Source organism: Erinaceus europaeus, chromosome 17 (genome assembly GCF_950295315.1).
Source record: "Erinaceus europaeus chromosome 17, mEriEur2.1, whole genome shotgun sequence".
NCBI classification, from domain to species: domain Eukaryota; kingdom Metazoa; phylum Chordata; class Mammalia; order Eulipotyphla; family Erinaceidae; genus Erinaceus; species Erinaceus europaeus.
The window spans coordinates 66,085,960-66,113,690 of NC_080178.1; the positions used below are offsets into that span (position 1 = coordinate 66,085,960).

The 27,731-nt window shown below is 39.0% G+C and overlaps 2 protein-coding genes and 1 pseudogene across 2 annotated transcripts; 2 read left to right on the top strand and 1 right to left on the bottom strand.

The window, feature by feature from the left end:
- Positions 1-13,214: 13,214 nt before the first annotated feature.
- Positions 13,215-14,159, bottom strand: LOC103122853 (olfactory receptor 52D1-like). Its single transcript, XM_016192702.1, has one exon. It carries the CDS (start codon positions 14,157-14,159, stop codon positions 13,215-13,217), a length of 945 nt encoding a protein of 314 aa, XP_016048188.1.
- A 7,139-nt stretch (positions 14,160-21,298) lies between these two features.
- Positions 21,299-24,534, top strand: LOC107523078 (olfactory receptor 52A5-like; annotated as a pseudogene).
- A 726-nt stretch (positions 24,535-25,260) lies between these two features.
- LOC107523079 (olfactory receptor 51L1-like) lies at positions 25,261-26,205 on the top strand. The gene has a single exon (XM_016192703.2). The coding sequence runs from the start codon at positions 25,261-25,263 to the stop codon at positions 26,203-26,205; it is 945 nt and encodes a 314-aa protein (XP_016048189.2).
- The last annotated feature ends 1,526 nt before the right edge of the window (positions 26,206-27,731 follow it).

A 27,731-nucleotide genomic window follows, 5' to 3' on the forward strand; every position in this document is an offset into this window, starting at 1 on the left:
ATGATGTGTAAGTCTTATGAAAGGTGAGTTGATATCATGAAAATAACAAGGTCTGTGTGACAACACGGTCTAGGATAGTGTCTCAGACCTATCATTTATTTCATGTGAATTGATGTGAGTTGTTCAAAGTTAAAAACTCATTTCAAAAATGGGATGAATCTTATTTTCAATGCAAGAATTCTTATGGTCATTAAATTCTAATATTATTTAAAATGCACAGTATTCTTGGCATCACTCATTTAATACATTAGTGTCCTAGAAATGTAACTTTTCTTCTGTGAAGTTTGAGTGAGACATCTGTCAAAGATGTGATCTTTTTTGTTTGTTTTCTGGAAAGAACTATAGCCACAGAAATGAGCCTTGAAGTGATGTCGGAAGAAGGAATAGTTGATGGCAATGGTGATTGTATTCTCTAATAGTTTTATTTCATATGTTTTTTCTTTGTTTTTCTTTTCTTCAGATTGTTTTATAGTCATTACATACTAGAGAGAAACAAACTGTTAAGTGTCATCAGAGATAGACATCTTCATATACAGGATAAGAAAAAAATTAAATGTACATTTTATTCATCTAGATGAAAGAAACCTACCACAAACTCAAAAATAAGCGACAGTTTTATGAAACTAGAACCTCCTGATAACTGAAAGCTTTCAGGTGTAAATTGACTGATATGCAGTTATGAAAATTTTCCTTGGGGTAGAAACTTCAGAATATTAAGAAAAATTTCAACAATATGGTAAAGTTTTGTCTGAGATACCAGACAAGTTTATTTATTTTGTAAACTATTAGTTTGTTTACTAAAGTTGTTACTGGTAGTAGTGGCAATGTTAAGATGATAAGCAATGATACTATCAATGTAAGTATGAAAATTAGAAAAATACTTAATAGTTCTTAAAGAATGTCACTGGGCATGCTCAAGGTTTTGCATTCCAGTCGTGACCTTTCAAAGAATGGTGACTATGGCATTTGGGTGAAAAGACTTGAATTTTGTACATGACTTTTTGCATCCCAAGATTGCCAACTTTCTTCCCATTTCACTTTTTCTCCCATTTCCCAGAGGAATACCTGTAGATGATGCTGTGTCCAGTCACATGAGTCTGTGACCAGCAAAGCAGCTGGAGGTCTGAGGTGGATTTGTGTGTGTCCAGAGTAAGATGTGCTGTTTAGAGGCAGATTTATACTGGTGAATGTTGAGTCTCTAAAGACTTTTGTGCAAAGTGATTAGGTTTATGGTTTATGGCTTAAAAGCTCTAGAGAGACTAATAGAGACTGGGGAATTATTTAGGGTGAAATTAAAGAGTGCTTGGAGAAACAGAAGGTAGAGCAGCATGTAGTTGTGATTATATGCAAAGCATAATATTTTGGTCCCTTGGATAGTGTGCATGACTTTGTACTGTGCAGGACCCAAGTTGGATACCAGTCCCCAGTTCACTGGAGGAAACTTGGGTGCAGTGGTCTTTCCTTCTCTGTCCCTCTCTGAAAAGGTCTATTTAGAGCAGTGAAGCCCCCGGGACAACAACAACAAAAAGCAAAAATTTGTTCTAAAGATCAATAGTTGAAATCATTTTTAATTGCACAGAACTTGGGCCCTCCATACGCAAAATTAAAACTCATGTTTGGAATCTCTATTTCCTAAATGTAATTAGAATCTACCAAAAGCAAGACTTCTTTTTTAAAATTTTTAAATATTTATGTATTTTCCTTTGTGTTGCCCTTGTTGTTTTATTGTTGTCACTGATGTCATCATTGTTGGATAAGACAGAGAGAAATGGAGAGAGAAGGGGAAGACAAAGATGGGGAGAGAAAGATAGACACCTGCAGATCTGCCTCACCACTTGTGAAGCAACTCCCCTGCAGGTGGGGAGCCAGGGGCTTGAATTGGTATTCTTAAGCCTGTCCTTGTGCTTTGCGCCAAGTGCACTTAACCTGCCACGCTACTGCCCAATTCCCCAAAACAAGACTTCTTCACTCAAATTGATGTAATTTAATTAGTCAGTGGACACTTGAACGCTTGATTCACCAGGCCAGGTCAAGTCTCATTCTATGTGTGCATGTAGAAACCCATGTTTCTCCTTGGTGGTACATTCATGAAAGATTCTGCTTCCTCTGTCTTTCTCTCTCTTTCTTTCTTTTTTTTTTTTTTAGGTCATCTACCTTCATATCCTTGAATTTCTTTTTTTAAATTTTTTATTATCTTTATTTATTGGATAGAGACAGCTAGAAATTGAGAGGAGGAGGGAAGCTAGAGAGGGAGAGAGACAGAGAGATACCTGCAGACCTGCTTCACCACTTGCAAAGCGTTCCCCCTGCAGGTGGGGATAAGGGGCTCGAACCCGGGTCCTTGTGCACTGTAGCATGTGCACTCAACTAGGTGTGTCACCACCTGGCCCCTTTTTCTCTCTTTCTTTATTTTCTTTAGTTATCTTTTATTTACTTATTGGATAGAGACAGCCAGAAATTGAGAAGAGGAGGGAGATAGAGAGAAACAGAGAGACACCTGCAGCCCTACTTCATTACCTATGAAGCTTTCCCCCTGAATTTGGGGACTGGGGGCTTGAACCTAGATCCTTGTACATTGTAACATATGCCCTCAACCAGGTGTGCCACCACCCTTCCCCAAGGCTCTCTTTTCTCCATTGGGTGTTTTGGACCTCCTTGTTAAATATTAGTCTATATATGTGGGAACTGTAGACAAATAAATCTTATGATTTCCAGTTTACTGATTGTGAAAACAAAACTCATGAAAACAAGACTCAATAAGAAGGTGGGATAGAAAGGAGCAATGAAAACGAACTCACGACCACGTGAAGTGATTTATTGTTTAAACAAAGGTGTGTCGGTTGTACAATAATGGTAAAGAAAGACTGAGGAGATAGTTCAGTGATTATGAATCAATTTTTTCACAACCGACTCAGAGGCCCCAGGTTCAATCCCTGCCCCAGACATAAGCCAGAGTTTAGCACTGTTTTGTTCCCTCATTAAAGTAAATCATTAAAATCTGCCAAAGAGAATGGTAGAAGAAATGAATTAAAAGTTTTTTTTTCTTTTTTAAATTTCTTTATTGGGGAATTAATGGTTTACCGTTAACAGCAAAATACAATAGTTTACACATGTATAACATTTCCACATAATAATACAACCCCTATGTCCTCCTCTGCCATCATGTTCCAGGACCTGAGCCCTCCCTCCCCCACCCCAGAGTCTTTTACTTTGGTGCAATACACAAATTCAGTCCAAGTTCTGCTTAGTGTTTTCCCTTCTGATCTTGTTTTTCAACTTCTGTCTATGAGTGAGATCATCCCATATTCATCTTTCACTTTCTGGCTAATCTTAATATGATTCCTTCAAGCTCCATCCAAGATGAGGTGAAGAAGGTAGATTCACCATTTTTAATAGCTGAGTAGCATTCCATTGTATATATACCACAACCTTCTCAGCCACTCATCTGTTGTTGGACATCTGGGTTGCTTCCAAGTTTTGGCTATTACAAATTGTGCTACTATGAGCATCGTTATAAACAGATCTTTTTGGATAGGTGTTTTTTGGTTCCTTAGGACATATCCCAAGGAGAAGAATTGCAGGATCATAGGGTAGGTCCATTCTAGCCTTCTGAGAGTTCTCCAGACTGCTCTCCACAGGGATTGGATCAATTTACATTCCCACCAGCAGTGCAGAAGAGTTCTTTTGTTCCCAGAACCTCTCCAGCACTTGTTGCTGCTACCTTTTCTGATATATGACATTCTTTCTTTTAAAAATATGCATGTCTTTGTTAATGAGAGAACTAAAGAGAAAGAACCAAAGCATCACTGTGGCACATATGATGCCGGGAGTTGAGCTCAGAACCTGATGCCTATAAGTTGATGTCCTATCCATTACACCATCTCCCAAGTCACTTTGTTAGTTTTCAAGATAATATTTAAGACAATGGTGTATATACTGCACTGGGCAAAGTAATTTTTTAAATTAATGTTTCGAAAGTGTAGTAGTCATCTTGGAAAATGATAAAAACTTGAATGAGTGACAAAAAGTTGTGAAATTTGATTTTATTCAATAGTGTCAATGAAAGAGCAATGACCTAGATATTTATCTCTCAGTAACTGCTACATTTAAATAGAAAGAAAATCATGAATAAAAAATTAAAAAGCTATTAAGTACTTTAGAAGTACCAGAACAAAGAATTCACTTATTCAGCATTCATTTTTTTTTTTTTTTTAAATTTTTAATTTAAGAAAGGATTAGTGAACAAAAGCATAAGGTAGGAGGGGTACAACTCCACACAATTCCCACCACCCAATCCCCATAACCCACCCTCTCCCATGATAGCCTTCCCATTCTCTAGCCCTCTGGGAGCATGGACCCAGGGTCGTTGAGGGTTGCAGAAGGTAGAGGGTCTGGCTTCTGTAATTGCTTCCCCGCTGAACATGGGCGTTGACTGGTCGGTCCATACTCCCAGTCTGCCTCTCTCTTTCCCTAGTAAGGTGTGTCTCTGGGGAAGCTGAGCTCCAGGACACATTGGTGGGGTCTTCAATCCAGGGAAGCCTAGCCAGCATCCTGGTGGCATCTGGAACCTGGTGATTGAAAAGAGAGTTAACATACAAAGCCAAACAATTTGTTGAGCAAACATGGATCCCAAGATTGGAATAGTGGAGAGGAAGTGTTGGGGAGGTACTCACTGCAAACTCTAGTGTAATCCTGCTTTCAGGTATATATTTTGCAGTAGTTTATGGATACGTGTGCGCATACGCTCTCTCTCACAGAAACTGGTGTATGTCTAGGTTATGGGACTTTGTTAGAAAGTGAACTACCTGAGATGAAATTAGAGTGTACTATAAAAGGAAAGGTCTCACCCGAGTAATGAAGCTGAAGGGTTGTCATTCCACACGTGAAGTCTCTGGATACACTCTGAGGTGAAGCATGTTGAGATGGCAATCGTTGCTTTGGTTAGGTTGTGATCGGCGGATGCAATATTATTTGGTATGGATTGGGAGAAGCATACGGGAAAGTGAGCCCTATCCATGGGTGCCAGGACTGGGGGAAGTAGGGGCTCTATAGTGAAGATGTGAGGTTCCTGCTGTCTTAGGGTTCAAAAAGACAATCAATAGTTAATATTATCATCACATTATTTGTTAATTGGGTTAACTTTGAAAAGTCCCTTTGTTATGGTTTGCTGTACAGTACCCAGTATCTTGTATATAGCTGTGCTATTGGAAGCCTCCAATCTACTTGGTCTAGGCTTTTGAGAGAGTCCGCATATCAAATACGTAGCCTATCTATTAAAAAGATTCAGTTTGTCTCCTGAGAACCTTTGAGACATACAATTGATTTCCCCCTCTCATATTAATTAACTACTGATTTATATGTCTACATTTTGCTAGGAGTGTACATAAACACCATTCCCATCACCAAAGGACCGTGACCCATCCCTCCCGCCCATTCCCACCCCCCACTGGCCCAGAAAGCTACATGTCTACCCCTCACCACTGGGTTTTTTCTTTGGTGCCCTACTTACAATTTGATCAGGTCCTGCTTTTAGTTTCCCTTTCAGATCTTCTAAGTCAGCTTCTGTTGATGAGTGGGATCATCCCATACTCATCTTTAACTTTCTGACTCAGTTCACTTAACATAATTCCTTCTAGCTCTGTCCAAGATGGGTCAGAGAAGGTGGGTTCATTGTTCTTGATAGCTGCATAGTATTCCATTGTGTATATATACCACAGCTTTCTCAGCCATTCATCTGTTGTTGGGCACCTGGGTTGCTTCCAGGTTTTAGCTATTATGAATTGTGCTGCTATGAACATAGGAGTACACACCTCTTTTTGGTTGGGTGTTATGGAGTCCTTGGGGTATAACCCCAGGAGAGGAATTATTGGGTCATATGGAAGGTCCATGTCTAGCCTTCTGAGGGTTTTCCAGACTGCTCTCCACAGAGGCTGTACCAATTTACATTCCCACCAGCAATGTAAAAGGGTTCCTCTGTCCCCACATCCTCTCCAGCATTTGTTGCTGCTGTCCTTTTTGATGTATGCCATTCTTACAGGAGTGAGGTGGTATCTTAGTGTTGTCTTAATTTGCATTTCTCTGACAATCAGTGACCTAGAGCAGTTTTTCATATGTTTGTTAGCCTTTTGGATCTCCTCTGTGGTGAGTGTTTTGTTCATTTCCTCTGCCCATTTTTGGATGGGGTCATTTGCTTTTTTGCGGCTAAGTTTGCTGAGCTCTTTATATATTTTGGTGATTAGTTTCTTGTCTGATGTCTGGCATGTGAAGATCTTCTCCCATTCTGTGAGGGGTCTCTCTGTTTGTTTAATTGTTTCTTTGGATGTGCAGAAGCTTTTCAATTTGATGTAGTCCCATTGGTTTGTTTCTACTTTGGTCTTCCTTGCAATTGGGTTTGATTCATCAAAGATATCCTTGAGGTGTAGATGGGAAAGTGTTTTACCAATGTTTTCCTCTAAGTATTTGATTGTTTCTGGTCTGACATCTAGGTCTTTGATCCATTTGGAGTTGATTTTTGTTTCTGGTGAGATAAAGTGGTTCAATTTCATTCTTCTGCATGTTTCAACCCAGTTTTCCCAGCACCATTTATTGAAGAGAGCCTCCTTCTTCCATTTAATCCTTTGGGCCCCCTTATCAAAGATTAGATGCCCATAGGTGTTGGGATTTACTTCTGGGCTTTCAATTCTGTTCCACTGGTCTGTGTGCCTATTTTTGTTCCAGTACCATGCTGTTTTGATGATGATGGCTTTATAATATAGTTTAAGATCTGGGAGTGTGATGCCTCCATTTCTGTTTCTTTTCCTCAAGATGGTTTTGGCAATTCTAGGTGTTTTCAGGTTCCAGATAAATGATTGTAGTGTTTGTTCTATTCTCTTAAAGAAGCTTGGTGGAACTTTGATGGGTATTGCATTAAATTTGTATATGGCTCTGGGGAGAATGTTCATTTTGATGATATTTATTCTTCCAATCCATGAGCATGGGATATCTTTCCATTTCTTGGTATCAGTTTCTATCTCCTTGAGTAGCGACTCATAGTTTTCAGCATACAAGTCTTTCACTTCTTTGGTCAACTTTATTCCTAGGTATTTGATTGATTTTGCTGAAACAGTGAATGGGAGTGATTTCTGGATGTCTTCTTCTTCAGATTTAGTGTTTGCATAAAGAAATGCCACTGATTTTTGTACATTGATTTTGTAGCCTGATACCTTGCTATATTGCCTAACAACTTCCAGTAATTTTCTACTGGATTCTTTAGGTCTTTCTATGTATACTATCATATCATCTGCAAATAGTGAGAGCTTGACTTCTTCCCTTCCAATCTGTATCCCTTTGATTTCTTTCTCTTGCCTGATTGCTATGGCAAGAACTTCCAATACTATGTTGAAGAGTAACGGTGACAGTGGGCAGCCCTGTCTAGTCCCTGATCTGAGGGGGAATGCTTTCAGCTTCTCTCCATTGAGTATGATGTTGGCTGTAGGTTTGCTATATATAGACTCCACTATCTTGAGGAATTTCCCATCTATTCCCATTTTTTGTAGAGTTTTGAGCATGAATGGGTGTTGGATTTTGTCAAAGGCTTTCTCTGCATCTATTGAGATAATCATGTGGTTTTTGGCTTTGCTTTTATTGATGTGATGAATGACATTGATTGATTTACGGATGTTGAACCAGCCTTGCATTCCTGGGATGAATCCCACTTGGTCATGATGAACAATCTTTTTGATGTGTTGCTGTATCCGGTTGGCCAAGATCTTGTTTAATATTTTGGCATCTATGTTCATCAGAGATATTGGTCTGTAGTTTTCCTTTTTTGTTCTGTCCCTATCAGCTTTTGGTATCAGGGTGATGTTGGCTTCATAAAAGGTGGAAGGGAGTATTCCTGTTTCTTCAATCTTATGGAATAGCTTAAGAAGTATGGGTATTAACTGTTTCCTGAAAGTTTTGTAGAATTCGTTTGTGAAGCCATCTGGTCCAGGACTTTTGTTGTTGGGGAGATTCTTAATAACGGTTTCAATTTCTTTGTCTGTGATTGGTGCATTTAGATTTTGTAGTTCTTCTTGGTTCAGTTTTGGAAGTGCATAGGTTTCTAGGAATTGTTCCATTTCTTCCAGATTCTCTAGCTTGGTGGCATATAGTTCTTTATAGAAGTTTCGCAGAATTCTCTGGATTTCTGTGGTGTCAGTTGTGATATCTCCTGTATCGTTGACAATTCTATTAATTTGAGTCTTCTCTCTTTTTTGTTTGGTGAGTCTGGCTAGGGGTTTGTCAATTTTGTTTAATCTTTCAAAGAACCAACATTTGGCTTCATTGATCTTTTGTATGGTTCTTTTATTTTCGATGTTGTTTATTTCTGCTCTAACTTTAGTGATTTCTGTCCTTCTGGTTGCTTTAGGGTTCCTTTGTTCCTCTTCCTCTAAGTCCTTGAGGTGTGTAGTAAGTTCGTTCATTTGGGCTTCTTCTTGGTGTTTAATATGTGATTGTATAGCTATAAGTTTCCCTCTCAGTACTGCTTTCGCTGTGTCCCAAATATTTTGATAGGTTGTGTCTTCATTTTCATTAGTTTCCAGGAACATTTGAATTTCCTGTTTGAGTGAGTGTCTGACCCAGTGGTTCTTAAGGAGCATGTTGTTTAGTTTCCAAATTCTATGTCTTTTAATAATTTTCTGTTTGTTGTTAAAAGTTAGTTTTACTCCACTGTGGTCTGAGAAGACACTTGGGATGATTTCAATGCTCTTGAATTTATTGATGCTGTCTTTGTGACCTAACATGTGGTCTATCCTTGAGTATGTGTTGTGTGGATTTGAAAAGAAGGTGTATTCCAGTTTTTTGGGGTGGAAGAGTCTGAAAATGTCCAAGAGGTCTAGTCTGTCAATCTCTTCATTCAATTCTCTTATATCTTTATTGGTTCTCTTCTTTGTTGATCTGTCTAAGTGTGAGAGTGGGGTATTGAAGTCTCCCACTATTATTGTATTACTATTGATGTATTTTTGAAATTCTTTCAATAGGTGTTTAATGTATTTAGATGGTCCCTCGTTGGGTGCATAGATGTTAATAATTGTTAAGTCTTCTTGGCTGATTGATCCTCTTATCATTATGTAATGTCCTTGCCTATCTTTTATTACTTTATTTAATTTAAAATCTATCGTGTCTGAGATGAGAATGGCTGTTCCTGCCCTTTTTTGTGGACCGTTAGCCTGTATGATAGTTTTCCATCCTTTCACTTTAAGTCTGTGTTTATCTTGTTGTGACAGATGGGATTCTTGCAAGCAGCATATGGTTGGGTTATGTTTTCTGATCCATCCCCCCACCCTGTGCCTTTTGATGGGTGAGTTTAAGCCATTGACATTTATTGATATTATGGATTTAATGTATTGTAGTGCCATTGTTCTAAAAAACAATTTGTTTGCTCTGATATATTACAAGTATTATAGTGATGTTCTTGTTTATAAGAGGTCTTTTAATACCTCTTTCAGGGCTGGCTTGGTGATAGTTGCCTCCTTTAACTGTTGTTTGTCTAAGAAGGTTTTGATCCCTCCATCTAGCTTGAATGAAAGTCTAGCAGGATATATAATCCTTGGTTGAAACCCTTTTTCATTCAGGGCTCGATAGATATCTTGCCACTCCCTTCTGGCTTTTAGAGTTTGAGTTGAAAAATCTGCAGAAAGTCTTATGGGTTTTCCCCTGTATGTGACTTTTTGTTTCTCTCTTGCAGCCTTTAGGATCCTTTCTTTATCCTTACTTCTTCTCATTGTGACTATGATGTGTCTTGGTGTTTTCAGGTCTGGGTTGATTCTGTTTGGTACTCTCTGGGCCTCTTGCACCTTGATATCCTTTCTGTTATTCAGGTCTGGGAAATTTTCTTGTATTATTTCCTCTAGGATGTTTGCTTCCCCTTCCTCTCTTTCTTCCTCTGGCAGGCCAATTATACGAATGTTACTTCTTTTGAGATCATCCCATATGTCTCTGTTGTTGTTTTCAGTGTCTCTCAATCTCTTTTTAAGCTCTTTCACCTCTTTCTTAGTTTTCTCTAACTCATCCTCTGTCTGACTAATTCTGTTTTCTGCTTCTGTTAGTCTGCTTTCCCTTGCCTCAGCTTCTTTCTTCATTACAGCTATTTCAGCTTTCAGTTCTCTAATTGTCTCAAGATAATCAGTATTTTCCTTGGGGGTCTCAACTGTTGTTTCCCTAATACTGCCATTTCTTTCCTCCAATGTTGTTTTCATTTCTGTGATTAATAAGTTTATTATTGCTTGCATACTTTTCTTATCTATGGTTACTTCTGACTGATTTGTGGTTTCTTCTGGGCTCTTGTCTTCATTCATTGGGGTAGCAGTTTTATTTGTTTTTAATCTACCCATTTTTTTTTAATTTATGTGTTTCTCTTTTTTTTTTTTTTTTAAATGTTCTGTTGTTCCTCAGTTGTTGTGTTTTGAGCACAAGTAACACTGTACTAAATACCTTTATGACAATTGCACTCACCAACCTCCGGAATAACCGTAGCAACTGAAGTAAGTATTGAAGGAGTTTAATCGTTACCAGTTAGCCAAACAATTTCTCCAGTCCGTGAAAAAATAGTAACCAAATCCCAGTGAAGAAAGAGAAAAGGAAGAGAGGATAGCAAGAATAGACAGTTATGCAAATTTACTATCCAGTGTATATTCTAAGGGTAACAAGAGTGTAAAGGGAACTAGAGCAGAGATACACACATAGAGAGTCCACTCTGGGTCAGATTTCTTCCCCAAAGTAATTCACAAATTCAGAAAGTCAAAGAAGAAAGAAGTGTATGACAAGATTAAAAAAAAAAAAAAAAAAAAAAGAGAGAGAGATTGAGAGAGATAAGAGAGAGAAAAGGGAGAAGATAGGAAGAAGAGTTGTAATTAAAGAGCAGTGCGAGGAACTTCCCAAATGTGTATCAGTGAATTAACAAAAAAAAAAAAAAAAAAAAAAAAAAAAAAAAAAAAAAAAACCCTGTTTGGTGGTATGGGGTATCCTGCTAGTAGCTGGTCCCAGGCACTGCTTATGGGGGGAGGGGGGGCGGCGGGAAGGATGTATGCTTGAAAATTAAAAGGAAGAAAAAAGAATTTTTTCCCCCTACTCTAATTCTTAACCCAAATTAAATTATAGAAACATCCTTGGTATGACCGTTATGGCCCCTTATTGGATGGCCTGCTAAAGGCAGAAAATCCTATTGTTTACACGAGATGTGTCCGGAGCTCAAAGGCTGGCCGCTTCTGCTTCTCCGGGCGCCATTTTCCGGGAAACCCCGCCCTCCAGACTTTTTTAAAGGATTTCTCAAAAATGAAAACTAGCTCCAAGTCCTTTGATCCAATGAGAGCTATACTCAAGAAGTCTTTGGATCCACCCTCAGGGTCGCGGTGGACCCTGGCAACTCCCAAGAGGCAGCCCCCGAGCTAAAGTGCTCTCTCCGGGTCCTCTGCCTGCCGTGCTCTGCAACCGGCGGAGGAGCCGCCTTCCCGGGCGGGCGGAGGACAATGCCCGGCGCACTCGCCTTGCCTGGCGCCGCCTGGGAATTCTGGCGCCCCGCTAGTCCGTGTCACTTTTGCTCTAATTGTTAACCCAAATTAAACTGTAATAACTTCTTTGGTGCCCCCCCCCTTATTGACTGGCCTGCTAAAGGCAGAAAATCCTACCTTTGCCGACGATGCTATCAGAGCACTCGCTGTTAGCGACTTCTCAGGCCGTCGCTATATTACCTCCTCCCTCAGCATTCATTTTTAAGCATCGTCTGAATCATCTGCATATTGTATAAATCAGGAAGTGGAGTATGGAGTCATACAAATGTATGTATTGTATTGTATTACATTACATTATATATATTGCCTCTAGGGTTATCTCTGGGGCTTGGTACCTGCACTATGAATCCCCTGCTTCTGGTTGCCATTTTTTTCCATTTTATTGGATGGGACAGAGAGAAATTGAGAGAGAGAGGAGAGACAGAGATGGAGAGAGAAAGATAGACACCTGCAGACTTGCTTTACCACTGTAAAATGTCCACTCTGCAGGTGAGGAGCCAGGGGCTTGAACTTGCATCTTTGTGTGGATCCCTGCTCTTAGTACTATGCGTGCTTAACCATGAAATCGTATTTTAAAGGAGAAACAGCTCAGGTTTTATTGTATTACAATGTTTTTATTGTCAACAACTTCACTGCCAATATCACAACAGCATATTTACTCGCTGACTTATTTATAATGTTTGGTTCATTTCTTTAACACTTGACCATTGTATCTGAATATAACTCAGTGGAACTGCTTTTATCTGGACAGACTACCAAGCATGTAGCATCAAGCACAATAGTTCATTTGTTGTCAGGTGACTGATGAAAGTGTCAAGAGAACCCTGTTACTTCAAGTAATAAAGCATAGGACCGGACCAAGTTATTTGTAGAATGAGAATATCTTATGGCCAACACAGTATGTTTAAAGAACTGCACACTTGATTCTTACCATGCTGAACTTTTCCACATTTCTGCTTCACAACCTGTCTTATTTTTCAGCTTTGTGAATATCACACACAATCATTTTATGCTTCAGGTTGATATGTAACCATTCATACTGCCTCTCTTATAGAATATTGACAGTGATCAATTTTTTTTAATTCTTTTTTAAATTTTTTATTATCTTTATTTATTGGATAGAGACAGCCAGAAATCAAGAAGGAAGGGGGAGATAGCAAGGGAGAAACATAGAGAGACACCTATAGACCTGTTTCACCACTCGTGAAGCTTTCCCCGCAGGTGGGGGGCCAGGGGATCAAACCCAGGTCCTTGCACATTGTAATAAGTGCGCTCAACCAGGTGCACCACCACCTGGCCCCAATCATTTTTTTTTTAATTTGTAAGTACTCTGTGTGGAAATTTTGAAGCCTTTTTGTGTTTATTCCCCCCATTTTTAGCACTTTTTTTTTCACTTTCCCCAAGGATGCTCATTTGTGGCTGCAACATTTCCCATTCATGAACTTCTTAGTCGGCTACCCCAAATCCAGGCACACACAAGAAAACAGTATGCCTACCAGTTTCATCAGAACTGGAACACTTCTATGATGTGAGGGTCACACTTCCCCATGAAAATCCAACAGACTTTCTGATTTCAGTGGGAGAACCTTCCTCCCGATAAATTACTGTTATGAGAAAGGGGTCAGTCGTTTGCTTCTTTCCCTTCTTACTCTGCAACCGTGGCTGCAAATAATTTCAGAACCCTCAGGGAACCTTCACCTTTAAAAAACTAAGAACGTATTCTCGAATTTTCTTGGTCCTAATACCATAAACAATGGGGTTAAGGAATGGCGGTACCAGAAGGTACATATTGGCGATGAAGATGTGAATTCGGGGAGCAACATTGTGGCCAAAGCGGTGAGTGAGGAAGGTAAAGACAGCTGTGGAGTAGAAAACCAGGATGACACAGACATGGGAGCCACACGTGCCTAGAGCTTTGAGACTTGCTTCCCGTGAGGGAAGACGAAAGACCACACGCAGGATTAGGACATAGGAGACTGCAATGAGAAAGCCATCACAGGAACCAATGACAGAGGCCACGCTGAGACTGTATTGCTTGGTGGCTCCTGTGTCCACACACGCCAGCTTTACCACAGCCATGAACTCACAGTAGGTGTGGGCGATAACGCGGGTTCTACAGTAAGGCAGCTGCTTGAGCAAGACCGGGTGTGGGGAAAAGAAAGCCACACCCCGGAATACCACAGAGGCTCCCATTTTAGCAATTCGAGCATTGGTGAGAATGGTGGTGTGGCGCAGTGGATGACAAATGGCCACGTAACGGTCAATCGCCATGGCCAGGAAGAAGCCTGACTCCATGGCAGTAAAGCTGTGGATGAAGAACATCTGGGTCAGGCAGGCATCAAAGAGAATGTCCTGAGCATCGAACCAGAAGAGGCAGAGCATGCGGGGCAGCGTGGACGTGGAGAGGACCAGGTCAGTGACTGACAGCATGCACAGAAAGAGGAACATGGGCTCATGGAGGCTTCGCTCTGCCCTCACCACCGCCAGGATGGTCACGTTTCCCACCACGGCCACCACGTACATGGAGCAGAAGGGAATCCCTATCCAGCCATGCAGGTGCTCTAGTCCCGGGATTCCCATCAGCAGGAAGGTGTCTGGTGACGTTTGAGATTGATTGGTTACTTCCATTGTGCTACTGCATTCGGTCTCTTGTCAATGGAATATTTGTTTTTTTAAGGCAGATGAATATACCAAGGTCATCACAAACAAATCTGAATAAAAAATCCCAGAAAATAATGTTAGAAGACATTACAGTATTAAAGAGGTCAGTGGTGGTACACAAGCTAGACCACACAAGTAACCAAACATGAAGATCCAGGTTAAAGATCTTGATCCCTACCTATAAGAGGTGACGTTTCATGAGTAGTGGATTCATGCTACAGTCCTTTCCCTCTCTCTCTCTCTCCCTCTCTCTACTTATTTATTTATTTTCCTTTTGTTGCCCTTGTTTTTTATTGTTGTTGTAGTTATTATTGTTGTTCTTGATGTCGTTCATTGTTGGATAAGACAGAGAGAAATGGAGAGAGGAGGGGAAGACAGAGAGGGGGAGAGAAAGATAGACACCTGCAGACCTGCTTCACTGCTTGTGAAGCGACTCCCCTACAGGTGGGGAGCTGGGGGCTCAAACCGGAATCCTTATGTTGGCCCTTGCACTTCATGCCACGTGTGCAGTTGTCTCTTTTATGAAAAAGTTTTTAAAAATATTAATTTATTTATTTATTGGATAAGGACAACAGAAAAGTAGAAGTAAGGGGATGATAGAGAGGGAGGGAGAGAGAGGGGCCAGGTGGTGGCGTACCTGATTGAGCATGTATGTTACAATATAGAAGGACCCAGGTTTGAGGCCATGCTCCCCTCCTGCAGGTGAAAAGCTTTGCAAATGGTGATGTAGTGCTGCAGGTGTCTCTCTGCCTCCCCTTCTCTATCTCCCCCTTCCTTATCTCCCCCTTGCCTCTCAATTTCTGACTGTTTCTATCTGAAAAAAAAAATTGAAAAGAAAGAGAGGGAGAGAGACAGAGAGACACCTGAAACATTATTTTACCTGTTGCATAGCTTTTCCCTTCCAGGTGGGGACTGGGGACTTGACTCCGGGTACTTGCAGAATATCACATGTGCATTCAACCAGGTATGTCACCACCAACCCCCTCTTTCTCTTGTCTCATCCATATCTTGGAATTGTTTAGGTGCAAGACACTGGAGGCAAATAAACAAACACTGTCATGTGTTCCTTTTACCCATTTTTATGTATTTATAAGTACTCATAGCCTAACTTTAACAAACTATAAAAGGTGATCCCTGATAGTCTCCATACCCTACGTTTCATTTGCTGGTTTTAAGAGTATTATGCATCTACAGTGAAGCAATAACAAATCATTTTGTAATAGTTGCAGACCAAGAACAGAATGACCTTATCATCTTTGAAAATTGTTTTTACTCCTCTAACAAATGCTAATTCTCCATCCGACCTGGAATTTCATAAATAGTTCACTAGCTTGAGCAGATAAACAAATTGCCCGGCTGGTTTATGATCTGAGGTTCCTGGCTAGATTCCCCAATGCTACGTGTACTGGAGTTGTCCTCTGGCTTCACACTTCCATATGAAATAATTAAAGTAAATCTCTGAAAAAAAATAAATGAATAAATATACATAACACTATAACTTGGTTTACATGGTTTATTTCATACTGATTTTTACCTTTCTCTACCAGCGCTACATCTAAAAAGTAAATTAAACAGGGCTGGGGAGATGGCATAGTGTTTATGCAAAAATAATGATTATGCCATACTTAACAGGCTTCCAATAAGGTATAAGTCCAACATAACACTTGCGTTGTAGTTGGCAAAAACAAATCATTCTGCTATTCTTTTCAGCAGGTTCCTATACCCTTGAGGAGTAATAGCAACCTTTGGATACTTGTTCAAATATGCCAGACTTCTGTGAAGTTGTACCTTTTATCACATAATCAATTCTTTGATTGCAATGTTCCTTTCCTTATTCTTTCCTTTTGGTAACTACTGCTCTTCTTGTAGTGTACAGGTAAAAAACGCAATGCTATCCATAGGATTTGCTCCATAATTTCAGACATATATCTGCAGGTTATTTTCAGTGTTCTCACTGCATTTGACAATGCTTCATATGTATTTATTCCCGGTGTATTTTTATCAAATTGTTACATTTATCACTATGACACTGATTTCCTTATAGATTAGCTATCCTCAGTCTAGAGAGCTTGGCTGGAGGTTCTAGTAGAGAAGTGCAAAGACCGGAGACCTATTCAGACAAAGTTGTCCTCTTCGACCAAGTACATAGCTTCTGGGGGAACTCACATGGAGCGGTGAGGGAGGAAGGGGACACCCACCTAGCCAGCCAGATCAGCTGAATCAACTCTGGTGATCAATGGAGTGACAGATGTCGCAGCCAGATCGCCCTCACATTTCTTCCGTCTAGAAGTAGGATCTAGTTAAGCATCACCATGGCTCAACTCAAAGACTAACACTGGATAATGCTTGTTAATAAGAATGACACAAGTAATTACAACTAGACTCCAAAGCCATGTTTTAACTGCAACTCTGAGTCCTTCCTAATACTTGCTTAACTGCAGCTTTATTCCTAATGTTCACAAGAAATCTACACGAGCTGGCTAGATAGCAAAATTGAGAACAGGCAAGTGTCCCTTTCTCGTCCGCTTAAAGTGAAATAAAAGGATTTCTGGTCTCGTTTGGGGAATCAGCAGTAGTTCTGCCTGGAATACTTAAAAACCTTAGTTTTGACTCCCAGAAACACCTGAAAGCATAAACAGGCAAGCTGGATTTTCTGGGGGCTGGAGCAGTGTCAGGTGTCCTTTCTTATAAAAACAAAATGAATCAGGTCAGTGAGGTGACTTAAAGGTCAGACACAGGAGTGAGTCTCTGAGGTCAAGACACAGCAAAACAAAAGCAAAATTAAGTAAAAGAGTTTCCTCTGTTTTGTAGATATTTGTTACAGCTTTGCTCTGAGGTGATTAAAAGGCTGCCCTGCAGGCACAGGGTGACAAAGCAATTGTTGGGTGGTAAGGTTCAAGTCAATTACTGTTTTGCCTGAGGGCCTGAAGATGTCTGTTACCTGGCTCACTACTTGGAGAGAAACATAATCATTCTAATTTCCCAGTTGATGACCACAGTTAGAAATGAACATATTTGTTGAAAGAAGACCTAGATGATGTCTGTGCTCATATATATCTAAAGAATCAAAAACATCTGGAATTTTCTCATGTATTGTCATAATTACTGTTTTATATATCCGTAAGTACATGCACACAGAGATTCTTTAATTTTTTCAAACACTATGTAAACTTTCTGACAAGCAAGTCATAGTGATACTTAAATACATACTTTCAAATATGTGGGAATGATTGGAATGGTTTTACATAAGCTTTATATTGAGAAGAAAAATCACTGTGTTAAACTTATTAAAGCATTGAATTTGTTTGAATGCTATATATATATATATATATATATATATATATATACACATTAGGCAATCAACATTTATATCAGTTAGAAAAGAACAGGCTCATTTCCTTTTCTGTGTGTATTTTATGACTATACATTTTATCCTTAAGTTTACTAAGTACATCTGAAGAGGTAAACATTACCTTTCTGTGTATCATAATTCTCTAACTTCCTGTCTACTTTCCTGCTTTGTATCTACATTTTCACTTACCCAAACTGAAGGCTGAGAGTCTTTCAGAGACTCAGATTCTATACCAGGCAGGTGGTAGTAAGAACCATATTTAGCTTGAACTAGAATTAAACCCAGCTTGAAATCACGCTGGGTTTAATGGTACGGTGTAGGCATTAGGGGAATCAGTGGTCCACTGGGATAACAGGCTTTTTGCCAAACTATAAAATCTAAATTACATTAAGTTATAATATATACTGATTATCCCTTAAGATAATAAGTAAGGGCATTATTACTTCCCAAGTTTGGCTAAGAGCTTTGATATGGAAACTACTTTCTAAATATGCCAGGAAAAATTATTATGTCTAAATAGTAAAAGGTCATTAACTTAAAGTTCCCAAGCTTAGCACTTAAAATACTTTCACTCGGGAGTCAGGTGGGTAGCACAGCGGGTTAAGCGCATGTGGCGCAAAGCACAAGGACGGGTGTAAAGATCCTGGTTTGAGTCCCCAGCTCCCCACCTGCAGGGGAGTCGCTTCACAGGCGGTAAAGCAGGTCTGCAGGTGTCTATCTTTCTTTCCCCTCTCTGTCTTCCCCTCCTCTCTCAATTTCTCTCTGTCCTATCCAACAACGATGACATCAATAATTAACTACAACAATAAAACAACAAGGACAACAAAAAGGAATAAATAAATAAATAAATATAAAAAAATTTTAAAAATACTTTCACTCTTTGATGTTCAAAACAATCTTTAGAAACAGAAGAATCGCCATTAATAAATGAAGAAATAAAACACTATGGATTAGATTAACTTTTACAGGTAATAAAAGATGACACTAACATAATTATCTTTTGGAGTAAATATGTAAACAATGTTCATTTTGAAAACTGTGTATTCAAGGTTTAAAGCAAAGTCTTTTTTTTTTTGCTGTTGTTGTTGATATTGTCCTGATTTTAAATGCGGGATGCAATGAAAATGTGAATGTAAGGAGACAGCTATTCAGGTGAGATTATCTCATCAATAAGCAGTCCTGACTTGAGACACAGGGTCCATGGGCTCTGGCGTTGTTATGTTTGATCAAAGTTACGTATTTATCATCGGTAAGAAGAGTTACATTAGTTTATTTCATTAAAAAAAGCTTGTTTTATTGACTTAGTAATGATTTACAAGGTTATGAGATTACAGGAATATGATTCTTTTTTTTCTTTTTTTTAAATATTTATCCCCTTCTGTTGTCCTTGCTGTTTTATTGTTTCAGTTATTGTTGTTACTGATGTCGTCATTGTTGGATAATCCAGAGAGAAATGGAGAGAAGAGGGGAAATCCTTGGTTTACAAAAGAGTACAAAGAAGGACTAGAGATTAAATTTAGTAGCCATGGATGTGATCCAATGGGTAGAGCACAGTTGTGCTTGTGTGAGGTCCTGAGTTTTATCCCTGGCATTGTGTTCTGGATCCCTCTCTCTCTCCCTCTCTCTCTCTCTCTCTCTCTCTCTCTCTCACACACACACACACACACACAGACACAGTAAATATTTTTTTCTTTTTTATTTAATAAAGGATTAATTAACAAAACCATAGGGTAGGAGGGGTACAATTCCCGCCACCCAATCTCCATTTACCACCCCCTCCCCTGATAGCTTTCCCATTCTCTATCCCTCTGGGAGCATGGACCCTGGGTCATTGTGGGTTGCAGAAGGTAGAAGGTCTGGCTTCTGTAATTGCTTCCCCGCTGAACATGGGCGCTGACTGGTCTGTCCATACTCCCAGTCTGCCTCTCTCTTTCCCTAGTAGGGTGGGTATATGGGGAAGCGGAGCTCCAGGACACATTGGTGGGGTCTTCAGTCTAGGGAAGCCTGGCCGGCATCCTGATGGCATCTGGAACCTGGTGACTGAAAAGAGAGTTAACATACGAAGCCAAACAAATTGTTGAGCAATCATGGACCCAAAGCTTGGAATAGTGAAGAGGAAGTGTTGACAATAACCTTTAATACATGTTATCTGAGGGTTTTGAATGAATTGACCTGACCTGTTAAAGAAAATATCAGGGCATCATTTTACAAGCAGTGAGACAGGCTTAGAGCTCCCTCTCTCGCTCTCTCTCTCTCTCTCTCCCTCTTAATTTCTCTCTGGCCTTCCCAATAAAATAGGGAAAAAATGAAAAAGAAACAACAATAACAAAAAAAACCTTCTTGCTTGTGGCACTAAAAAGTCAATTTCAAATCCTGGTACCAGCAGAAGCCAGGCAGAGTTCTCATAATAAATAATAAACCAGGGATTGATACTTGGTTGAATTCACATATTATAATGCAGAAAGGCTTGGATTCAAGCCCCCCTACTTCTCAGCTTCAAGAGTGGTGAAGCAATGCTACAGGTGTCTCTTCCCTCTCTCTCTCTCTACTCCTTCCTTTTTGATCTCTCTTTCTCTCTCTCTCTCTCTCTCCCCCATCTCTATTCAATAAAAAATTTAAAAAATAGTCAATTCTGTTCAAAAGATAATGAAAAATCATCAAACGTCTCAACTACCAGGGAAAGTTTCGAGGATGCTGTCTTTGAAGCTAAAAAGTACAATGATAACACTAGTCAAAAGGACTAGCATTCATTGTAGTATGGGGAATAGGAGGAGAAGAAATACAGTATAAATATTAGTGGGAAAAAGAGGAGATTTCATAAGTTTATTCTGTTTTTTAAATTTTTTTAGCAGTCATATCTAATGTGCTGCCTCATTTCAATTTTTCCTGATAATTTAGCATGGAAAAATATTACTCTTCTCTACTTGCAGGGAGAAATTTTCTTTTTAAATATTGTATTCAATTGTTATTGGATAGAGACAGAGAAAAATTGAGAGGGTAGGAGGAGATAGATAAGGAGGGAGACAGAGAGACACCTACAGCCTTGCTTCACCACTCGTGAAGTGAAGCTTTCCCCCTGCAGGTGGGGCCAGGGCCTTGACACTGGGTCATTGTGCACTGTAATGTGAGCACTTAACCAAATGTGCCACAGTCTGGCCCCATAGGGAAAAGTCTTCATAGTGCTACATGTCTCTCTGTCTCTGTCTTTCTCTCTCCCTTCCCCACCCTTTCAGTTTCTCTGTGTATCTATCCAATAAATCATGCATACATAAAAATTAAAAGATGAATATTAAAATACTGAATCACTTCTCTGTTCATCTTTAGATCCAGTAAAGGTTTCTTTGGATAGTTTGTTATTGCTATTCCATTGTATAGTATAGAAATTCCACATAATCTGGCTAAATTGTCATCCATTCACTTACTTCTTAATGCTCAGTTGTATAAATGATAGTAAGGTATGTGTCCTTTTTTAATTCTTTATTATCTTTATTTATTGATTGGATAGAGACAGTCAGAAATCAAGAGGGAAGGGAGAGACAGAGAGGGTGAAAGACAGAGAGACCCCTGCAGCAATGTTTCACAATTTGTGAAGCTTTTCCCCTGCAGGTGGGGACTTGGGGCTCAGACCAGGTCCTTGCACATTGTAACATGTGGGCTCAACCAGGTGCGCCACCACCTGGCTTCCAGTATGTGTCCTTTTATCATTCAAATCACTTTCTGTATGTATGAGTACAAGCGCTGAAAAGAGGTAATAACTTCAATGGCTTCCAGTAAAATATCATATCTGGACTGGAAAATAGTCATTGTAATTGGCATCCCTGGATTAGAACATGTACACTTCTGGATTGAGTTTCCTTTCTTTGCGGTGTGCCTGGTGGCTCTTCTGGCAAACATCACTTTACTGATCATCACCCCTACAGAACGCAGCCTGGACCAGCCCATGTACATCTTCCTGGCTGTCCTGGCCACCACTGATGTAGGACTCTATGCAGCCATTGCTCCTAGAATGTTGGCCATTTTCTGGTTTGCTTGCTTGGCCCAGCCATTCTTCATCTATGCATTTCAGGGAATGGAATCAGCATTTTGTCAGACATGACCTTTGACCGTTACATTGCCATCTGTGACCCTTTGAGGCACACATCCATCCTCACACCTTCCATCCTAGGTCACATGATGGGGGGGTGGCCATCTGGGCTATAATGCTGGTTGGTCTGCTATCCATTCTAATCAAGAGATTGCACCATTTCCATTCCGTCATCATTGCCCACTCTTACTGCGAGCACATGGCTGTGGTCAAGCTAGCTGCAGAGGACATCAGAGTCCGTAAAGCCTGTGGACTTTTTGTAGGTTTTACAATTCTGGGCTCTGACATGGTCTTCATCCTCATATCCTACAGACTTATTTTGCAGGGCTGTTTTTCTTCTATTACAAAAAGAGGCACAGCTCAAAGCATTCCATGTGTGTACAGCACACATTTTTATTTTACTTGAGTTTTATATTCTTGTCTTCTTTTTCAGCTACTGTTTTGGGCATGTTGCCCCCTGTACCCACATTCTGCTGTCTACTATCTACCTCCTTGTGCCACCTGCGCTCAACCCCATTGTCTATGGGGTGAACAGCAAGGAAACTCATCAGCATGTGACACAGATGTTTTATCTTGAATCACTGATTTCAGTGGTAATCTACAAAACATATATAAATAAAAAGCTATTCAGAGAGGATAGTTTGACTTCCTAGAGTTGGAGGCAAATTGAACTGTCATTGTTGCAAACTTCAACATGCTCACATTTAATGATAATTATTTCACAAACTACAACTAGGATAAAATAAAATTTATTCACTTGGACTGATATTAATTCTATTTCCTTCTAATGTTATCTTTCTCACAGTAATTAGAGGTCTATTTCCACACTTATGTTTATAACAACAGTATTCATAATACCCAAAACATGGAATCAACTTACAAGTACATTAACAGATAACTGGATAAAGAAGTCATGAAATGTATACTCAATAGTTTCAGGTTCAGTCCCAAGAGCCACCTTGAGTCAGAGGTTTGGTCTTTCTTTGTGTTGTGACCCCAACAGGAGTTTGAGACTATTAGCACACGAATAACATCAGCCTGAGGCTGGACACACAGAGAAGGGAATGTATAAAAAGCATGGGGTTGGAGCAGGTCCCTCTCTTTGGCTGCTGCTTCTTCTCCTGGTCAGAAGCATCTCAACGGAGGTGTTCTAGGTATCCACCATGGCTACTTCTCCTGGGAACTGAACACATGTGACTCTGCTAGCCGGTAAACTCTTTAAGACTCCTCTATAGCCAGGAGCAATCTATACCTCAGCTGATAATTGTTTATCTTATGGGACTAAACTTTTGATAACTATACTCAGACTTTATGGACCTAGTGTACTCTTAACCCCTGATAATTGCTTATTTTGTTTATCTAAATATATGTCCCATGCTTTTGTAATGCCCTAGTAAATCTTGTATTGTTTAAACCCATTCCCAGCTCCCCACTGTGAATCCTTTTAAGTGCCTCAGCAGCAACTCCTACACACTTTTTAAGATAATAAAGCAATATCTTTGTATGTTTCTCTGTATCTTTCTCATTAAAACATAGATATAATAAGTATATATATATATATGGGAGGTTGAGCTGTGGTACACCTTGATTCAAGCCTCTGCTCCTCACTTGCAAGGGTGGGAAGCAGTGAGCTGAGAAGCAGTGCTGCAGGTATCTCTCCCCTTCTCTCCCCCTTCTCAATTTCTCTTCTATCAATATAGAAGCAAGAAAAAAAAACAGGAAATAATAGCCACCAGGAGTGGTGGATTTGTAATGCAGGTACCAAGTTTCAGTGATAACCCTGTGTGGAAAAAAATATCTCTGTGTATATGAGATAATATAGTAAATGTTCTAATCAGAAATTGAGTATCAGTCCTTCTAGAGCATAAACTTTCCACGTGGGAAATACATTTCAGATTGTTACTTGAAATGTAGGGTTGGGGACTTTAATGATATTAGTTGGTTAATTGCCTTGATTCCTTTGTGACATTCTGGTCTTAGGAGATTCTGCTAGAAGAGGTGACAGACTTCCTTGACTATATAATGCATAAAGCTTCCTCCCACACACACTACACATGCCTCATTAAGATATACTAACACATAAAGTTCTTGCCACTAATTTTAAAATAATTTAAAATTAAAAAAATGAATTATTTAGAAGTGAACCCACCATACTATCTTTAGCCCTTTTTTTTTTTTTGTCATACATCAAACACACATGGAATATTACACTGCTTAAGGTATTTTCGATTTTCTTTAAACTGTCCTCTTAAGGTAGATGAGGCCACAACCTTTAACAATTTTGTGTCAAATTACACAGAAGTACCTTTTGAATGTGAGTATATATACCTTTTGAATATATATATATATGTATGTTATTATCATGGTCAAAATGATAGTTAAAATGTTTATTATGAATAAACTACAGATTTCTTTATTGCTTCAGTTGTAATAAATTGTGATTTTTTTCTTTTAATATAGAATCAATAATTTGGCCAAAGATGATTGTGATATAACTGATTATCATATGACTTGGCATCTTACCTTTTTTTTTAAGACTTTATTTATTCATGAGAAAGATAGGAGGAGAGAAAGAAAGAACCAGACATCACTCTGGTACATGTGCTGCCGGGAACTGAACTAAGGACCTCATGTTTGATAATCCAATGCTTTATCCACTGCACCATCTCCTGGACCACTTGGCATCTTAGGAGCACCCAGCTCTAAAATTTCTTTCAGTAGATTGTTGATGTTCAAGTTAGCAACAAGGACAAAAATTTTATAGGTCTTTCACTTGTCATTAATTATATTCCAAAATGTATATTTTAATTTTTGCTTTTGATGTTTAATTTTTCTCTAAATCAAAAATTCACTTTACAGATGGTGTAAGCAGACTATTAGATTTGTCAAATGTTGTTGATAGATAATGTTTTACTATCATTTATTGTCTATATCACTTGGTTATTATGTTCCTTTTATCATGTATGAACTTATTATACAATTTTAAATTATAAATGAATTATCTGCCATATCTGATTACAGTTGGATATAAGAATAACTAATCTGTTGCACCTGTTCCGCTAATGTCTGGTTCAGGGTTTCATTATTTTACTTTTTTAAATTTCTTTATTGGGGAATTAATGTTTTGCATTCGACAGTAAATACAATAGTTTGTACATTCATAAGGAGTGAAGGAAGGAAAAGAAAGAAAAAGAAAAAGGAAAAAAGAAAGAAAAAGGCCTTTGTGAGAGAGTTGGATTCATAGTATAGGTACAAAAGCCACAGAGACAGCTCTAGTGTCAATAAGAAAGAAAAGAAGTGGGATATGTAGTACAGTGCATTTCAAATATGCAACATTATAACATGTGTTTAGTTAGAAGTCTGTCATATCTCAAACAAAATTGGGATGTGTGCTTTTATTTATTCAACATTTCTAAAACCAGTGCTTGTTTCTAAAGTCAAGTGAATGTTTGATAGATCATATAGGGTTAATTATAAATTAATTTTATATATATGCATGCATATGAAATTAAAGGAATTAGAACAAGTGGCATGGAGGTAAAGTTGTTTTATGATGATTATTTTAAATCAAAAGCCTATCATTTATCTTTGTCATTTTAAGGATGAAGATATAGGATTCAAACACATCTATTATGAGGCATGTCAACAGCAGTGATTTTCAGCCTTTGCTACTTTCTGGTTTTCCTGGCTTGGAACTTTATCATCCTCAGATTTCAATCCTCTTCTGTGTCTTGTATCTTATTGCGATGATGGGCAACAGCACCATCATCATAGTGATCTGGGCGGAAAAGTCACTCCATGAACCTATGTACTTCTTTCTTTCCATGTTGGCAGTCAGTGACCTGGGCCTCTGCGCTTCCACCTTGCCTACAATGCTTAGGCTATTTTGGTTTAATGTGCGTGAGATACACTTTGATGCATGTCTTGTTCAGATGTACTTTATCCACATCTTCTCCATGATGGAGTCAGGTATCCTATTGTCTATGGCTTTTGATCGCTATGTGGCCATATCCAATCCTCTCAGATACGCTGCCATCCTAAACAGTTCCACCATTGTGAAAATATCAGTAGGGCTTCTACTGCGGGCCATCCTTCTTCTTCTTCCAGCCCCCATCCTCATTAAGCAACTCAACTTTTGTGAGGCCAATGTGCTTTCCCACTCCTACTGTCTACATCCAGACATTATTAAGCTCTCCTGTTCTGATCACCATATTAACAGCTTCTTAGGACTTACTGTAGTTATCGTTACATTTGGTCTTGATTCTGTGCTCATCCTGTTCTCCTATGTGAAGATCTTGGCCACCGTTCTGGGTATTGCCTCCCAGGAAGAACGACTCAAAGCTCTTAATACCTGTGTTTCCCACATCTGTGCTGTTCTGTTGGTCTATGTCCCTATGTTGGGAGTGTCTGTCATTCACCGCTTTGGAAATCATCTCCCAGCAGTGGCTCATGTCATCATGGGCTATGTCTATTTGTTGGTTCCTCCTGTGCTCAACCCAGTTGTCTACTGCATCAAGACCCATGAGATACGGATTCACCTTCTGAATATTTTCAAGAAGTTATCAAAACATGGATAATAATTAGAATTTATATTTATCCATCATTAATTTTGAGATCTACCACAAATATACAGTATCTCTACTAAATAATAAGTAGAGAGGTGTTCAGGTTGATCAAATAAAACAATCAAATGATCTAGACAACTGAAGAGGGAAAATTTAATGGTTAAAAGAATAATGTCTAAGAGAATGTACTCAGTGCTATTTTTCTAATTTTTCTTTTAACTAGCATTTGATCCAAAGCCTATTTAGAATGATGTTATTGCTTTTCAAATATTAGAAGAGAATTTTCAAAGGCAATTGCTATTGCATATCATAACTTTAATTTAATATCCCCAATTTGTCCAGACCAATTGGCATTATCTATCTAATCAGAAATACACACATGTGCATATGCATGTACATATATATACAATGGCACTGTAATATGTAAAGAATGGAAGGATAGGGGCTGGGCAGTGGCACACAGGGTTAGTCACACATAATGCTGGCACAAGGATCCTGGTTCAAGCCTCTGTATCCCCACCTACAAGGGGGAAGGTCACTTCACAAGTGGCAAAGCAGGTCTGCAGGTATCTTTCTCCTTCTCTCTGTCCCCCCCTCCTCTCTCAATTTCTCTCTTTCCTATCCAACAACAGCAGCAGCAACAACAACAACAATGGAAAAAAGGTGGCCTCCAGGAGCAGTGGATTCATAGTTCAGGCACAGAGCCCCAGTGATAACTCTGGAGGCAAAAATAAGAAAAAAATGAATGGAAGGATAATTCTGAAATTGTATTTGAATATATATTGTGACAAATCTAGTCAGCAGTAAATAACTTTAGTTACACCTGCTCTAATTCTTTTTACAAGGGAAGAAATAAAGATTTCTGAGCAGAATATAGTGCCAAGTCCTTGGGATTATTCTCCTATTTCACACAGTGCTTTTCATTGGGAACATATTCGGTTAAAAAAAAGTGGTTGAGCTCAAACTTATGGATGGAAGCTGTGGTGTTATAGTTTTTCACCCTTTCTGATTCTGTCTGCATCTAAAACAAACAAAAATGAGTTTGCAGACATGCCTCTTAAAATAAATTATTTTCAATTTATAGCCATTTTAATGGTATATATATATATATATATATATATATATCCCCTTTTGTTGCCCTTGTTTTTTATTGTTGTAGTAGTTGTTATTGTTGTTGTTGCTGTCGTTGTTATTGGACAGGACAGAGAGAAATGGAGAGAGGAGGGGAAGACAGAGAGGGGGAGAGAAAGATAGATACCTGCAGACCTGCTTCACCGCTTGTGAAGCGACTCCCCTGCAGGTGGGGCCTCTGACCGGGATCCTTATGCAGGTCCTTGGGCTTCACACCATGTATGCTTAACCCACTGAGCTACCGCCTGATTTCTTGCATATATTTTTTAACTCGGCTGAGTAGAATTCCCATGATAAAGTATGCAGCAATAAAATATTATGATGTCACATTCTCATATTATGAGTATATCATTATTTATATATATATATATTTATTTATATTTAAGTATATCATTATTTATGTTCCA

What these genes read in the sequence shown, in the direction of transcription:
- LOC107523079 (XM_016192703.2), top strand. Translation starts at nt 25,261, where the DNA reads ATGAGGCATGTCAACAGCAGTGATTTTCAGCCTTTGCTACTTTCTGGT.
- LOC103122853 (XM_016192702.1), bottom strand. Translation starts at nt 14,159, where the DNA reads ATGGAAGTAACCAATCAATCTCAAACGTCACCAGACACCTTCCTGCTG.